The 15,567-nt window shown below is 45.9% G+C and overlaps 1 protein-coding gene across 1 annotated transcript; it reads right to left on the minus strand.

Moving 5' to 3' along the window:
* Positions 1 to 359: 359 nt before the first annotated feature.
* Positions 360 to 14,942, minus strand: Prkab2 (protein kinase AMP-activated non-catalytic subunit beta 2). Its single transcript, XM_048351894.1, has 8 exons — positions 14,764 to 14,942; positions 14,343 to 14,517; positions 8,927 to 9,093; positions 7,767 to 7,860; positions 7,056 to 7,176; positions 5,737 to 5,870; positions 4,992 to 5,060; positions 360 to 2,727 (listed from the first exon to the last, which is right to left on the minus strand). Exons 2-8 carry the CDS (start codon positions 14,493 to 14,495, stop codon positions 2,650 to 2,652), a joined length of 816 nt encoding a protein of 271 aa, XP_048207851.1. The 5' UTR covers positions 14,496 to 14,517; positions 14,764 to 14,942; the 3' UTR covers positions 360 to 2,649.
* Between the last annotated feature and the right edge of the window lie 625 nt (positions 14,943 to 15,567).

A 15,567-nucleotide genomic window follows, 5' to 3' on the forward strand; every position in this document is an offset into this window, starting at 1 on the left:
TTTTGGCTAAGATAAGGTGGACCTTCTTAATAATATCACTCTTCAACTCATTTGCTCTTCTTTCTTTCTGCCATAACCTCAACCCCTATCTGTCCATAGAGTAGCCTAGCCCTCCTTAAGGGCTATGGTTTTATTTAACTGCAGAATTCAATATGTTAAAAAGAAAAACTAAGGGCTGGGGATATAGCCTAGTGGCAAGAGTGCCTGCCTCGGATACACGAGGCCCTAGGTTCGATTCCCCAGCACCACATATACAGAAGCGGCGCTGTGGCTCAAGTGGCAGAGTGCTAGCCTTGAGCAAAAAGAAGCCAGGGACAGTGCTCAGGCCCTGAGTCCAAGGCCCAGGACTGGCCAAAAAAAAAAAAAAAAAAAAAAAAAAAAACTAAAGTTTTTTTCCCCTTTATGCATTTCTTAGAACTCTCTTGTTCAGAAAATACACAATCCCGTAAACTAACCAGAACAAAGGACAGCTAAGTGTGGATTACCTTCTTTCCACCACTCCTTTCCTTGTGTCAGCCTGGGGCAGGCCTCTCAGTGCCAGCACTAGCAGGGAGAGAGGGATGGGGCAGGACAGGCTCCTCTCCCCTGCATCTTCCCCTCCTCGCCAGATGCAAGGCTCCTACTTCACATCTGGCCGAGATTACTTCAGAATCGGGGAGACTGACCTCTCTGCACACTTCCAGATTAGGAAGATCTGAGGATCACCAAAACTAGACGCAACTAGCCATCCCCAGATTAGAAGATCACCAGCGCCAGACTTGATTCACAGAACCCCCAGAAGCTCGAGAGACTCAGCTGGTTTTCTGTCCTCGGCTTGTTTTCTGTCCACATACCTTTGTGGAGTGAGCTTTAACACATGCATGCACAGACAATGTTTCAATATTGTTAACAAGCAATCTGAGAAGGGCAAAATCTCCATGTCGCAACAAAGGTTTTAAATCCACCTAGGAGGCCCACTCAACCCATGGGCACCGAATAAGAACAAAGCTCCCTGTACAACAACCGAGCAGAGTCCCAAGGTGGCCACAATGGGCCTTGGCCTGACATTCTAAAACCGCACGCCCTTGGAAAAGAGGGCTGGACTGTGAAAAAAATCTCCACAGAGGCTGCCTGCTATAGACTGGGCTTACATGGCAAAAGCAGCCTTCCCCCTTGCCAACGAACCCCCAAACACTTAAAGCCATCTGTGTCCTGCCAACCCACCCACACTCATCAGCCTCATGCCCTGGATGAGGAAAGACAACAGAGCCCAAAGAGAACTGTGCTGCCACATGCGCATGGGCAAGGCGGGTGGGGGCTCCACTGACCTGTTGGCCCTGTCAGTGTGGCTGGCCTCAGCGGTCAAGGGGTCGCTCAACCATCGAGTTTGGCCTCCTTCCTTGTTGAATGTCTGACTTGCATTCATCTGTAACATGGAAGAGCCAAGATACTTGGGGGAAATGTTTTATCTCTAAACCCCAAGGGTGGACTAAATACTTTTCAATCCATAAACAGAACTCAGTGCCACTACTTGATCTTTAAAAAGAAGAGGCAGAAGGGAAAAGTAAATTATCTCATTAACATTTAGTACAAAGAACTATACTCTTCCTGGTTATGAATGTTGGAGACACTTATTGAATCTAGTCATATGTATCAAATGAGTCAGGATGAATTTGTATCTGAACCAGGCAAGATTGTATTTTTCCCTAGAATAGAGAGGAAAATCAGAAGAAACATTTATCAAAAGCCTGAACTTCTCTCTCAATGTCAGTGAAGAAGATTAATTTTGTAACTAAAGAAAAACATAGGCATATCTGTAAGACCTCTATGACTTCCCTATCTCCACACCTACCTGCAGAGCCGTCTGCCAAAAGCAGGACCAGGCCACATGGAAAGACCAGTGAAAATGTGCCATGCGGCCAAGGTGTGGCCTTCAGTAGAACAGGGAGCTACATTTTCCTCAATAGAGGTTAACAAGTGGTAAAGTGAAGTGGCTGGCCTAAGGAGCAGACCCTTGGTGCGCCAGTGTCTGATGTGGGAAGTCCACACTACTTTTCAAAGGGTCATTTGCCCAGTGGGTTTGGCATTAGAGCGGTAGAGTGTGGGAGCTGAAGGCGGCTATTGAAGGAAGGATGTGAGAGGGAAAAGGGCATCTGATGTCCTATAAAAGACCACAAAACTGCACTGCATATTGTGGGGACACAGCGAGCCCGTGAAAGGGAAGGTACCCTGCAGCAAGCAGCCGGAAGGAGACAGACACATAGCACAAGTCCATTCCTCTCTCACAGGAGCAGCCCAGGGGCCGCACCCAGCTAGGATCCTACAAGTGTGCTTGAGGAAAACAAGCTTCCTGTATACTTCTCCCTGCAGTTCCCCCAACCAGGTCTGGAGGGAGAGGGAATCCATTGAGCTGGGCCAGGTCAGCTTCCATAGCCTTCCTCTCATATGTATATATACATATATGTGTTTTATCTTAAAATAAATTCCATGAACTCATAAAGCTCTCATCTGCAACCAAATGCAAAAGCAGAGCCTCCGACTCAGAAGCTCTGAACACACACGTTCAGCCTCAAAGCAAATCAGCCTTCCAGTCTGAGATAAGACTGGCTCAGTTAGGAGGCAAGGGAGCCGTCTCTAGCCTGCTGGGAGGCAGCGTGGTGCGGCACGTCTTCAGATGGGCTTGTACAGCAGTGTGGTGACATACTTCTTCTTGTAGCGATGGGTTGCACTAAGGACCATCACACTGTCCTGTGAGGGAAAGAAGCATATGCAACTTATTCATGCATTCATTCAGGGTAGGCAGCTCTTCCCCTTCTGGAGTCCATCTAATTACTTACTGAGTTTAACTGAGAGTTGGACTCAGGGCCTGGCACTTAGGTAGGCACTCTACCACTTGAACCACTCCATAGCTATTATTGCTGAGATAGGCTATCTCTTTATGCCTGAGCTGGCCTGGATAATGACCTCTTACAGTGCTTCCTCGTGTGGCTGGGATGACAGGCACATGCCACTCTGCCCAGCCACTGGTTGAGATGGAGCTCATGAACTTTTTTCCTTGGGTTGGCCTTGAACTGTCATCCTCCAATCTCTTCCTAAGAGCCTAGAATTACAGACTTGAACCACTGTGCCCAGCAGCACTCGCTTTTAATGAACATTTTTATATGACAGAAAAGGCTTGCTTTTTCAGCCATATCAACTTTAGTTCTAATCTAGCTTCCTGTGGTTTACTGTATTTGTGGCCTTGGATAGCCAGTTTAAAGGTCCCTAAGCCTTTCTCCCCCTCTTCATATGAAGTTAACACCTAGCGGTTCTGATGGTGGTGATGATCATGGCTTCTTGGCCTCTGGTTAAGATCAAGGGAAATGGCTCTGATACACAGCACAGGACACAGAATGAAAGGGTTCCCACCTTCTTGCTCCCTTCCTTGCTTCAAATTCTAACACTAGGCTTAAAACTAGCATCTATTTCTAGGAAGAAACCTTAAATACAGTGTGAAGAAAGGGAAATGATCCAAGCCCTGATGCAGGTCCAATTTCCATTTGGTACCAGGGATGAACTCAAAATCCCCGCTGACCTGGAGGGGACCAAGCCTACACTCTGCCTGGTGGATAAGGCCTTCATGAACAACAATAATCAAGACCTTACATTCAGGTCAAAGGAGCAAGGAGGAGTACAAAGTACCACCTTATAGGCTGTGTTAAAGGCTGTGGGTACCTAAGGAGAACAGAGTAGGCCTGGACCTCAAGAAGCAGTTACAAGAGGCAAAATTCAGCACTGAAACACCAAAGAATGGAAGCAAATCAAATCAAATACAGAAACCAGTTTGTCTTCCTGCATTCCTTCATCCTGTGTGACCCACAATGAATAGATTAACAATCTGATTGGAGTAGATGCAGCCAAAGTAGGGCAAATGTGAGGCAAGTGAAAACACTGAACTCTAGGAGAGATGTAGGGGCTGGGAATATGGCCTAGTGGCAAGAGTGCTTGCCTCCTACACATGAAGCTCTGGGTTCGATTCCCCAGCACCACATATATGGAAAATGGCCAGAAGGGGCGCTGTGGCTCAGGTGGCAGAGTGCTAGCCTTGAGCCGGAAGAAGCCAGGGACAGTGCTCAGGCCCTGAGTCCAAGGCCCAGGACTGGCCAAACAAACAAAACCCTCTAGGAGAGATGTAGAAATGAGCAGGTAAGACAAAAACCTGCGCCAGGCTGCATAGGAGAGAACATGGAGTCAGGACTGGCAGGGCTGGCTCTGCCACATATTGGCAATCTGACCTTCTCTGAGCCTCAATTTCTTTATCTATAAAGTAGGGGTTAAAAATAATACATATCTCACAAAGTCATTATGAAAATGAAACTCGGTAATGTATTTTTTTAATTGTATGTATTACCATTAAGGTCAATCAGTGATTTTCCTAATCTAGCTGCACACCTGAAAAATACAAGCCACTCAAAGAAGCATCACTGTGGCTCTTCCTGGACACATGGCTCAGAACACTCATGTGTGCTCCAGCTCAGCAGGGATGACCAGCCTTGCCTGGTCCAAGCAGACTTCAACAGCTGTGCTGGAAACCACACAGATACAGAAGATGGCAAGAACAGGTAATTTCAACCCAGAGTCTACAGCAACAGAAAAACCAAAGTGGACTTTAGAGCTGGGGTGGCTGGGACAAATTAGCTCAGGTTTCCCCTTTACTTACCAAAAAGGTAGACAACACTGGGCACCAAAAGGGCTCCATTTACTATTTCCTTCAGGCCTTTGGTGAACTGGAAGCTAAACCTGATTTTCCTACAAATAAGATCCTATAGCTATGAGCTGCTATGTAAGGAAGTAATGTAGTGATTCTAGCCACCAAAAGAGAAATCAGGGGGAAAAAAAGAGACCATTCAGTCATTGGGCAATTCACTTAGCCAGACACAGATACAGAGGCTGAGATTTCAAAACAAACCCCCTACCCCGTTCCCCATACCTTCTCCTCTCAGGGGCCATAAGGAACCAGGACGGCCACTTACCTTAATGGACAGTGCATAGAGATGATTCAGCATAACATGATTGGGCTCGGGAAGTAAGGCGGGGTCACACTGACAGAGAAAAAAACAGCAACAATCACCAATTGGAATAAGAGCACAGACACACATGCACACTAATTCACAAATACTTTATTCTTTCTCAGGGTTTTCAGAACTTGTTAAGAATTTTAGCTGGGTGCCAGTGGCTCACGCCTATAATCCTAGCTACTCAGGAAGCTGAACTCTGAGGATCCTGGTTCAAAGCCAGCCTGGAGAGACAAATCCAAGACTGTTTCCAAATAACCAACAAAAAATTGGAAAGGAAGTGTGGCTCAAGTGGTAGAGTGCCAACCTTGAGCAAAAAAGCTAAGCAAGAGCTCAAAGCCTTGAGTTCAAGCCCCAATACCTACACAAAACAAACAAACAAACAAAACCAATTATTTTGTATACTCTCAAGTGATAAATACTCCTCTCTTATCTTGTGTTGGAATAGAAGTCCTAAAATTGGTTCCAGCATAGCTTGGTTCACATTTTATTAGGAACAGAGACAACTATAAATTTTGATATGGAGAGCTATAAAAGCTACAGTTCAGCCTTGCAAAAGGAAACCTATAATGATATTGATATGTATATGATTTATAATCTTAACATATCTGCCTAGTAATCCCAAATTACAGGATTACTGAAATTTGAACCAAATACCCTAGAGATTTCCAAGATGCTCTAGTAATATTCTGAGGATACTTACAGAAATATTGGTGTCCTTGTTAAGAATAACTTGGAGTAAGTGAGGTGGGAGGATGGGTGGGGACTTAAATCTCTCCTCAGATCGAAACACATACATTTCTTGACCATAAGGCCCTGGGGGTGAGCTGGAAAGGTCTGAAAGATATTTACAAAAATGTCAAGGAGAGTTGAAAAATTAATAATGATTCATGGCCAATAATACACATGCACATACACACACATACGTGTGTTTATATATACATATACATATACGTATATGTATGTATGTGACAGACCAGAAGCTTGTGATCTAGTCGGTTTACAATTTTAAGGAGCAAAGGGAAAAGCAAAAGGAAAATGCTGGACATAAAGTAGGAAGTTCCTTTTTAGGAAGAGGTAAGATAAAGGGCCCAAGACCTCAGCTCCAGGCTGAGTACTGGTGGCTCACACCTGTCATCTTAGCAACTCAGGAGGCAGAGGGTCACAGTTTGAAGCTACCCTGGGCAGAAAAGTGTATGAGACTCTCATCTCCAATTAATTGGCCAAAAGTGGAGCTATGGTTCAAGATAGAGCACTACCCTTGAGCAAAATAGCTAAGGGACAATACTCAGGCCCTCAGTTCAAGTCACAGTAATGGCACACATGGCATTCAAGGCACAGTAATGGCCACATACACAGCACACACACACACACACACACACACACACACACACACACACACACAATTTAAAACCCATTACATGGCTAAGTGATTTTCTCAAAGTCACATACATGACTAAATGTCACATGAATGTAGAGTAAGTACCCATTCATTGTAACTACTTTAATAAAATGGGTTCCAATGGGTTTAAAGCCTAAAGCCAAATTTCAATTACAATCAGAATTGTGTTTAGTTTTTCAACTTGCTACCAAGGAGTCATTAAAACTATAAAACTGAACTCTCCAGTTGACAACACAAATCTCTGTCAGCTTAGTTAGACAGCAAGATAAAGCTAGCACCTGCTAGGTAACATTACCCAGGCAGTGATCAGCAAATGCTAATGGAAAACTTGAGACGTTACTAGAAATGGCTTGCAAACTAAAGGCTATAGGCTACTTGTGGGCTCTAAAGACAAAATAGAAAGTAGAAACCATCACCTGTAATAAAGGGTACAAGCAATATCTGAGACCTGCATGACAGTGTGTGTGTGTGTGTGTGTGTGTGTGTGTGTGTGTGTGTGTACACATGATTCAGAAGTTTCCCAAAAAGAAATGAAAATATAAAACCAAGCAAGAAAATCTTTTGGGAAAGAAATGTGCATTACAAAAGACACAGTAAGAAATCAAGTACCACAAAAGTACCTCGACAAGCTGTCTCAGAGCTTTCCATAGAATCTAGCTTTAAAGCATCAAACACTTCAAAATCAGATTTCTTCACATGTATCAAATTATTAATCGTGCCGAGCTGACTGGTAATCACAGGCTGAAACAGTGAATAAAACAATTGAATGAATTACAGATTTTCAAATTCCTCTCTTCTACCCCATCCTCCCATTTGTACTAAAAGTTAAAAAACAATCATAATCAGCACTTCTATCATTTATCAAGAGAGAAATCCTAAGCCAGGCACCAGTAGTTCACACCTGTAATTCTACTATACTCAGGAGGCTGAAATTGTGAGGATTAAGGTTCAAAGACACCAGGCAGAGAAGTTCTATCTCCAAGTAACCAGTAAAAAGCCAGACTGAAGATGTGGCTGGAATGGTAGAGTGCCACCCAAGCAAGCAAGCTTGGTAAGCAAAAGGCCCCAAGTTTAATTCTGAATACGGGAGAGAGAGGGAGAGGAAAGAAGAGGGAGAGAGGGGGAAAGCAGGGAAGGGAGAGTGGGAGAGGGAGAGAAAGAGGAGAGAGGGAGAGAGAAGGAAAGAGAGAGAAAGGAAGAAGGAGAAAGAGGGAAGGAGAGGGAGAGACAGATTCTCTAGCACAGGAGAGCTGTTACCCATCAATCTTGACAGGAAGAGCAGCTGAAAAGAGGCTGCTAAGCCAATGGCTCCCTGGAGATCAAGGCCTTACCTCCGCTGGATCATGAACCCACTGTCCATCCACAAAGAACTTGTATTGGTGCTCCCCCTCTGGGAGGTCCAGGATAGCAACGAAATCATTATGGCTATGGAAGAAAGAAGAATGTCAACAGGCCAGGTTTCTTTTAGAAAACAGAATGTAAAACACAAATGGCAATCACATGGCCTGCCACATTCCTAAGCCACTGTAGCCCTTGTGTACAAAATAGTGTCGAGATCCATTCTCCTTTCTGTATCATCTTGGACATGGATTTGCCAACTTCTCCCCAAAACTTTAGTTTTTAACCAATATCTGAGAACAACTGCAGTCAGCAATTCCCGCAAATAGTCACCTCAGAATAACTATTTTGTTCCAGTATGTTGCTCACAAGTAAGGTAACAAGTAGATTCAACATACAGAAATACTACCAAGGGAAGGGAAAATGACTCAAGTGGTAGAGCTAGCAAGAGTGAGGTCCTAGATTCAACTCCCGTTATCACAAAATAAATGCATACACGAACAGAAGCCCTATAAGGTAACTCTTTCCAGAGACGGTTGACCCTCTTCTGTCATGTGACCTGTGCCACAATGGACTACTCTAACAACCAGCTCAATGATTCATTATTGCTTTATAAGACATTACAGGTTTACTCCCTAGAACTTCACCCTGTATAAAGTCAGAAATATAAAAACCAGCTGGGTTCCAGTGGCTCATGCCTGTTATCCTAGGTACTCAGGAGGCTGAGATCTGAGGATTCTGGTTTGAAGCCAACCAGGGCAGAAAAGTCTGAGAGATTCTTATCTCCAATTACCTAGTAAAAAGCCAGAAATCGAGGTGTGGCTCAAGTGGTAGAATGCAAGTCTTGAGCAGAAAAAAGTAAGGAACAATGCTCAGGCCCTGAGTTAGGTCCCAGTACAGGCACACACATGCACGCGTGCGTATGCGCATGTGCACACACACAGACATACAGACACACACACAGAGTACAAAAATCAGAGCAACAGAACTCGGCCAGTTCAGACAGCTTCCTCCAAGCACAGCAAAGGCCACATAATATAGTTTTAAAACTATATTATGACCACAAATTCCCCTGAGGCCTGGTGTCTCAGGGGAAGGGCATCAGGTCTCAATTCCTGGACCCTGTAGACTCAACCAAGACACTTCTCTTCACCTCTTAATCAGTGGGATCTTGGCGCTCCAATTGTTGAAGGACCCAGAGATGAAGACCTCTTTGCCTCCTTCAGACCAGCGGATAACCGTGGGCCGGGCCTGCTGGGTGGGCTTTACACAGTCGTCCAAATCCTGCTGCCAGGATACAAACTCTTTGTCCCCAGGGAGCTGTAAGAAGGAGCAGGTCATCCCTAGAATAATAAATAGTGACCCGAGGAGAAGTCTTAAAAGGTCACTTGCTTCCCTAGGGCAGAAAGGAGTACTAGGCTTCGGCATAGGGAGAGAAGCCTTAAAAGTTGTCATCTGAGCAAATTCTAGAAAAACTAATGAAGGACCAAACCGGTTCAATGCCTTATGCTCAAGTGTGGCCCACATCACAGCCTGACTTTTAGGCCTGCACACATCACTCTCCCTTCCACAACCCAGGCTCACCTTCCTCACTTGATTACCTGTGGCTCCCGCCTGTATTCCTAGCTATGCAGAAGGTTGACATCTAAGGATCAAAGTTTGAAGCCAGCCTGGGTAGACAAATCTAGAAGATTCATATCTCCAATTAACTAGCAAGAGGCCAGAGTGGAGCAGGGGCTCAAGTGGTAGAGCACAAGCCATGAGCAAAAAAGTTAAGAGTCAGTGGCCAAGCCCTCAATTTAAACTCAATAACAGCACTAAAAAGAAGAAAACAAAGATGGCTCTAGTAAGACTATACTAAGGCAAATATAAACAACTCTCAATTATCAGTTGTAATGAAAGTTATTGAAACTAAATTCATAAGTAATTCATAAATGATTTTAGCTTATAGATTACACGAAGAGACATGAAAAATTAAAAACTTATAGGCTTCAAGCATGGTTCAAGTAGTAGAGTGCTGGTCTAATGTGTGAGGCTCTGGATTCAATCCTCAATGATGCCAGAGGAAAAACACAAAATTCTAAGGACTAGAGATGCAGCCTAGCATTTGTGAGGCTCTGGGTTTGATTGCCAACACTATAACTACTAATGCATAACTAAATAAATAAAGTGAAAATAACATCACTGATATAGTAAGACTGGGGAAGTGGTTATAAATTTCCTTGCTCAACTATGCCAAGTTTATACTAATTATTTAAGGGTACAATTTTGGAGTCTCAAGGACCAAAAGGTCAAAAAACAACTTGTTAGCCAGTGCTGGTGGCTCATGTATATAACCCTAGCTACTCAAGAAGCTGAGATTTGAGGATTGTGGCTCAAAGCCAGCCTGGGCAAGAAAGTCTAGGAAACTTTTTATCTCAAATTAGTCAACAAAAAGCCAGAAGTAGAAGTGTAGACCAAGTGGTAGGGCACAAGCTGCGAGTGAAAAAGCTAAGCAAGAAGAATGCAAGATCCTGAGTTTAAGCCCTAGTACTGTTACACACTGGTGTGTACATACACACATATACACACAAATACTCCATTAACAAAAGCAGAATGAGGCTTATGGAATTCTGAAAAAAAAAAAAAAAGAGTAACTCCTTCACTTCTGTTCATTAGCATCCTTTAGGCCAGAAGCTGGCAAACTATAGACAAGGAACCAGATGCTTCCACAAGTTTGTTATTGTTTTTCTTTAATAGCTATAACAAAGCCAGGCACTGGTGGCTCACAGGCCTGTAATCCCAAGCTGATATCTGAGGATTGCAGTTTGAAGCCAGCCTGGGCATGAAAGTCCATGAGACTTGTATCTCTAACAACCAAAGAACTGGAAGTGGAGCTGTGGCTCAAGGTGGTAGAGCTAGCCTTGAGCAGAAACGCTCAAGACAGCACCTAGGCCCTGAGTCCAAGCCCCACGACTGACAAAAAAATAATAATAAAATAAACATTTATTTACTTATTAGCTACAGCTGCTTTCCTGTGCCAGCGGCAGGAGAGAGCAGTTGTGACAGAAACTGTATGAATAACCCATAGTCTAGAACATTTATTATTTGACCTTTATAGAAAATGTGTTTTAAGGGGCTGGGAATATGGCCTAGTGATGGAGTGTTTGCCTCGTATACATGAAGCCCTGGGTTCAATTCCTCGGCACCACATATATAGAAAAAGCCAGAAGTAGTGCTGTGGCTCAAGTGGCAGAGTGCTAGCCTTGAGCAAAAAGAAGTCAGGGCCAGTGCTCAAGCCTTGAGTTCAAGCCCCAGGACCGGTAAAAACAAAATAAAACAAAATAGAAAATGTATTTTAACCTCTACTTCAGACTGACTTAAATTGACAAGACAATAGGTAAATAAGACTGTTCAATTTTAAGTCAAAATATGACCAAACAGCCAGGTTCATTGGTGCACTCCTGTAATACCAGCACACAGAACTGAAGCAGGAAGATCCTGAGTTCTAGGTCAGCCTATACTACATACAGACCATGCCTCAAAAAAATCCAAAAGAAAAAAATGATTACTAAACAAAATGTGGGTTAAAAAAGAAAGACAACTTCCTTCTTTACAACTTTCTTTCCAAATGGAAAAGTCTACCTTTCATACTGTTTCCTGGTATTTCTCAAAACTGTAGTGTGAGAGACCAGGAATAAGGGAAGTAACTTTTCCATCACATCACACAGGGGAACTGGCTCAAGACAGAATCTCCTTTCTCCATATCCTCAAAATAAAGCTCTCTGCTTAACTGGCTACGTGTGTGTGTGTGTGTGTGTGTGTTTGAAACTATGTATTCTAATATGCTTTGGAAAAAAACCTCAAATTCTAACTCAGATATACAGTCTTGGGGTCTACTTATTTAAAAAGCTTCCTAGGTAATAATACTTGGGGCAAGTTGAAATAAAACAAACAAATAACAACACAAAAACCCTCTCATCTTTTGAAGTAAGACCTAAAAAGGTTCACAGATATTATTTCTTATGATAGTTGGAATTTGATTCAAAATAGTTGGTTGGAGGCCGGGAGTGTAACAAGTGTAGAGAATTCATTACAATATACTCCTTTATGTTGCAAATTTTCCATGAAGTATTTAAACAAGTCTCAGTGACTGTAATGCAGAAACAGAACTGCCCAACAGCTTGTCCTTTGGTCCACTGAAAAAGCAGGCTATGGGGAAGCAATGTGGGCTCCACTGCCATTACTTTTAATGACAGGATTTTCAGTCTAGGATTTGAAAGTGCAAACTATTAATATGCCTAGCTTTGGAGCAAAGCCCTTCCGCTTATGACCTGACATTTCTGTGGTAGCTACTAACAGAAAGATTGTTTACTCCAAGTGAGTGGTCATCAGAACACCAGGCAGCAAATAGCAAATCAAATTACAGTGTGAAGATGCAGACGTTAAGAGTCTAGATGACACCTTAGGAGGTACCAGAACCTGTTTTCTTATTCCACACAGGGCCAGATGGAGGTGAAGGAACAAATTATCTAAAATAGGCCTCGATTCATACGCTGAGCAATCTAGCTTTTATTCAGGACACCAGTGACTGCAGTAACAGGCTGACTGTACTTAAATCCTGAGTCATCAATGTAGGAATAGGGCAAAACCACCACAAGGCAATATCATCCTGAGAAAGCTTTGACGAGTAAATTCAGATGACAGGATAGACAGCTCAAATGATGAGGAAGAAATCCTGAGCTAGGAGAGAAGAAAAAAAAAAAAAGAAATGGAAAAGAATCTTCAAGTGATGATGATATTGGGATTCAAAGAAAATAACAAAGAATCAAAATCTCATGTGCTACCAAGGTAATGCTACCTGTAATCCTACTCAGGAAGCCGAGACAGTGGTTTGAAGCCAGGCCAGAAAATGGAGTTGTGGCTCAAGTGCAATAGTGTCAGCCTTGAGTGAAAAAAGGTCAGGGACAGCACCCAGGCTCTGAGTTCAAGCACCAGTACGTACGCATGTACGTACACACACGTACACACACACACACACACACACACACACACACACACACACACACAGAGTATTTTGTCTAAAGTCCAGTTCAGCAAGGAAGTAATCTAATTAAGAAATAATCCAGAGGGCTGGGAATGTGGTTTAGCAGTAGAGTAACTTGCCTAGCATGCATGAAGCCCTGGGTTCGATTCCTCAGCACCATATAAACAGGAAAGGCTGGGAAGTGGTGCTGTGGCTCAAGAGGTAGAGAGCTAGCCTTGAGTAAAAAGAAGCCAGGGACAGAGCTCAGGCCCTGAGTCCAAGCCCAGGACTGGCAAAAGCAACAACAACAACAACAAAAACAGACAGAAAGAATCCAATACATTCCAATCTACTCTATTTTTCTATTCTACCTCAGACTATTTGAGGAGGTAAATGTATCTAATGTTGAGAGTATAGCTAATGTAACTGGTTTTAACTGTGACTAGAAACTGTAGCACAAAGCTAGTGGCTCAAGTCTGAAATCTTGGCTACTCAGGAGGCTGAGATGTGAAGATCAAGGTTCAAAACCAGTCTGAGCAGACAAGTCCCAAGAGACTCAGATCTCCAATTAAATAGTAAGAAGACAAAAATGGAGTTGTGGCTCAAGTGCTAAGGCACCAGGCTGTGCAAAAAAAAGAAAGAAAAAACAAGCAAAAGGACAAAGCCCTGAGTTCAGGCCTCGATACTGACACAAACTGTAGCACAGCAGCCACATTGCTGCCACTTCATTTGCCTTTTCTTTAGTACAAACAGAAGTTGCCACGAGGCAACATTTTGAGCAACTGGAGAATGGAGGAATCACTGCTCTTCCACTTGAGATGTAGCTGGTGTGAAAGTCCTGCTAGAACTCAGCCACCACAAAATATAGTGCATGGGAGCCACCAACCAAATCACTGATTGCTTTTATTGATCCCTCTCCAAACTAAGCAAATGACAGCTGCTTATAGCCACAGCAAAGGAACGCAGATCCTAAGTGCAGAGCTACTAGAAGATTAAAAAAAAAAAAAAGATACACAGAATGCTGGGCACACCATGCAGTGATACTGGTAATCCTACTGAGGAGGCCGAGATCTGAGGATTGCGGTTGGAAGCCAGCCAGGACCAAGAAAATCTGTTACTTCTATTTCCAATTAACCGCCAAAAAAAAAAAAAAAAAGCCAGAAATGGAGCTGTGTGTGGCTCAAGTGGTAGAGCGCCAGCGTTGAGTGAAAAAGCTGAGGGACAGCGCCCAGGCCCTGAGTTCAAGACCCAGTACCGGCAGGCATGCACGGACACATTCACAATGATACACGGAAAAAAAACAATGTATTTGGCCATTTTAAGGCCAAGGTGAGAAATGGACCCCGGGTCTGTCCCTCTCTGTAAATGTCGGCCAGCCCTTAAGGTGAGGGGACCCGGACTGTCAGCCGACCCCAGACCCCAGGGCTCCGGGACGAGCAGCACGCGACCTCTCCATCCCGCGAGCGGACCGCAAATTCCTCTCCTTGGGGAGGAGTCCGCTCGGAGATGCCCAAAGCCCCCCGGAACCCCGCGGAGGGAGCGCGGCGCGGCGAGGACACCTTACCCTGGCGTCGGGCAAGCTGAAGACGTTGGGGTCGTCGGTGCTCCCCACCATGATCCTGTGCTCCTTGCCGACGCCCGAGCCGCCGGCCTCAGCGCGGGCCGCCTTGGCGCCGTGCCGCTCTCCGGACGCCCGCTCGCTGGTGGTGTTCCCCATGGCTACGGCTGGAACCCGGCACCTGCGGCGCGGCGCGGAGCCACCCCGGCGGGGACAGCGCCGCGCGTCAGGCCGCCCGGCCTGGCCCCGCGCGGACGCCCGGGGGGAAGCCGGCCTCCACCGCCACCCACCCCGGCCCCACCCCGGGGTCCCCCCGACGCCCTCGCCCCGGGTTCCCGGCCAGCCCAGCCCCGTCCCGGGATCCCCAACAGCACCGTCCCGGGATCCCCAACAGCATCGCCCCGGGGTCCCACCACACCGTGCCCACCTCCAGAGCCGCGCTTCCCGCTCCGGGCCGGGACGCGAGGGCTGAGCTGCAGGCGAGGGCGCCAATAAAGTTGTTGAAATTGAAGCCGCGCCCCGGGGAACCGTAAGGGTTTCCTCCTAAAATGGCTACAAGGCCTGCGGCGCGGGGCCGGGCCCGCCCCCCGGCGCCCCCGTGCGCTCCACCGCGGCCCGCCGCTCTAGCCGCCTAGCCTCGGTGGTGCCTAAGCGCACGCGTCCTCCGGAGGGGCGAGGCCTGGGTGCGGGCAGCGTGAGGGGGCGGGGCCTTGGAGTCGGTTGAGCGCAGGGCGGGACGAGGGCGAGGCCTAGGTGCGGGCAAAGTGAGGGGACGGAACCAGGGCGTGGCTGAGTTGCTGACGGTGAGGAAGGCAGAACAAGGGCGGGGCCTGAGTGACAGCAACGCAGGGGCGGGACGAGGGCGGGGCCTGAGTGACAGCGACACAGGGGACCAGGGCGGGGCCTGGGTGACAGTTACGCAGGGGCGGGACCAGGGCAGGCCTGAGTGACAGCTACGCAAATGCGGGACCAGGATGGGTCCAGGCTGCCTCCTGGAGGGCGTGGTGATGCGCGCTCACTTCCAGCTCCTGCCCCCTTCACACACACCCCTCCAGCCCTCCCCCTTTTTCCCTGGTCTCCTACCTTCTCCCCCCACTCACTCCCGCATACACTGGCTCCCTACTCCTGGGTCCCAGAAAGGTGCAAAAAGAGTAGACAAGTCTAGGGTTGGGAGGGCCAGGAGTTCATCACCTGGGAGCTTGTTAGCAAAGAATCCCCAGTGTGTAGAAAT

Source organism: Perognathus longimembris, chromosome 7 (genome assembly GCF_023159225.1).
Source record: "Perognathus longimembris pacificus isolate PPM17 chromosome 7, ASM2315922v1, whole genome shotgun sequence".
In the NCBI taxonomy this organism is placed as follows: Eukaryota; Metazoa; Chordata; class Mammalia; order Rodentia; family Heteromyidae; genus Perognathus; species Perognathus longimembris.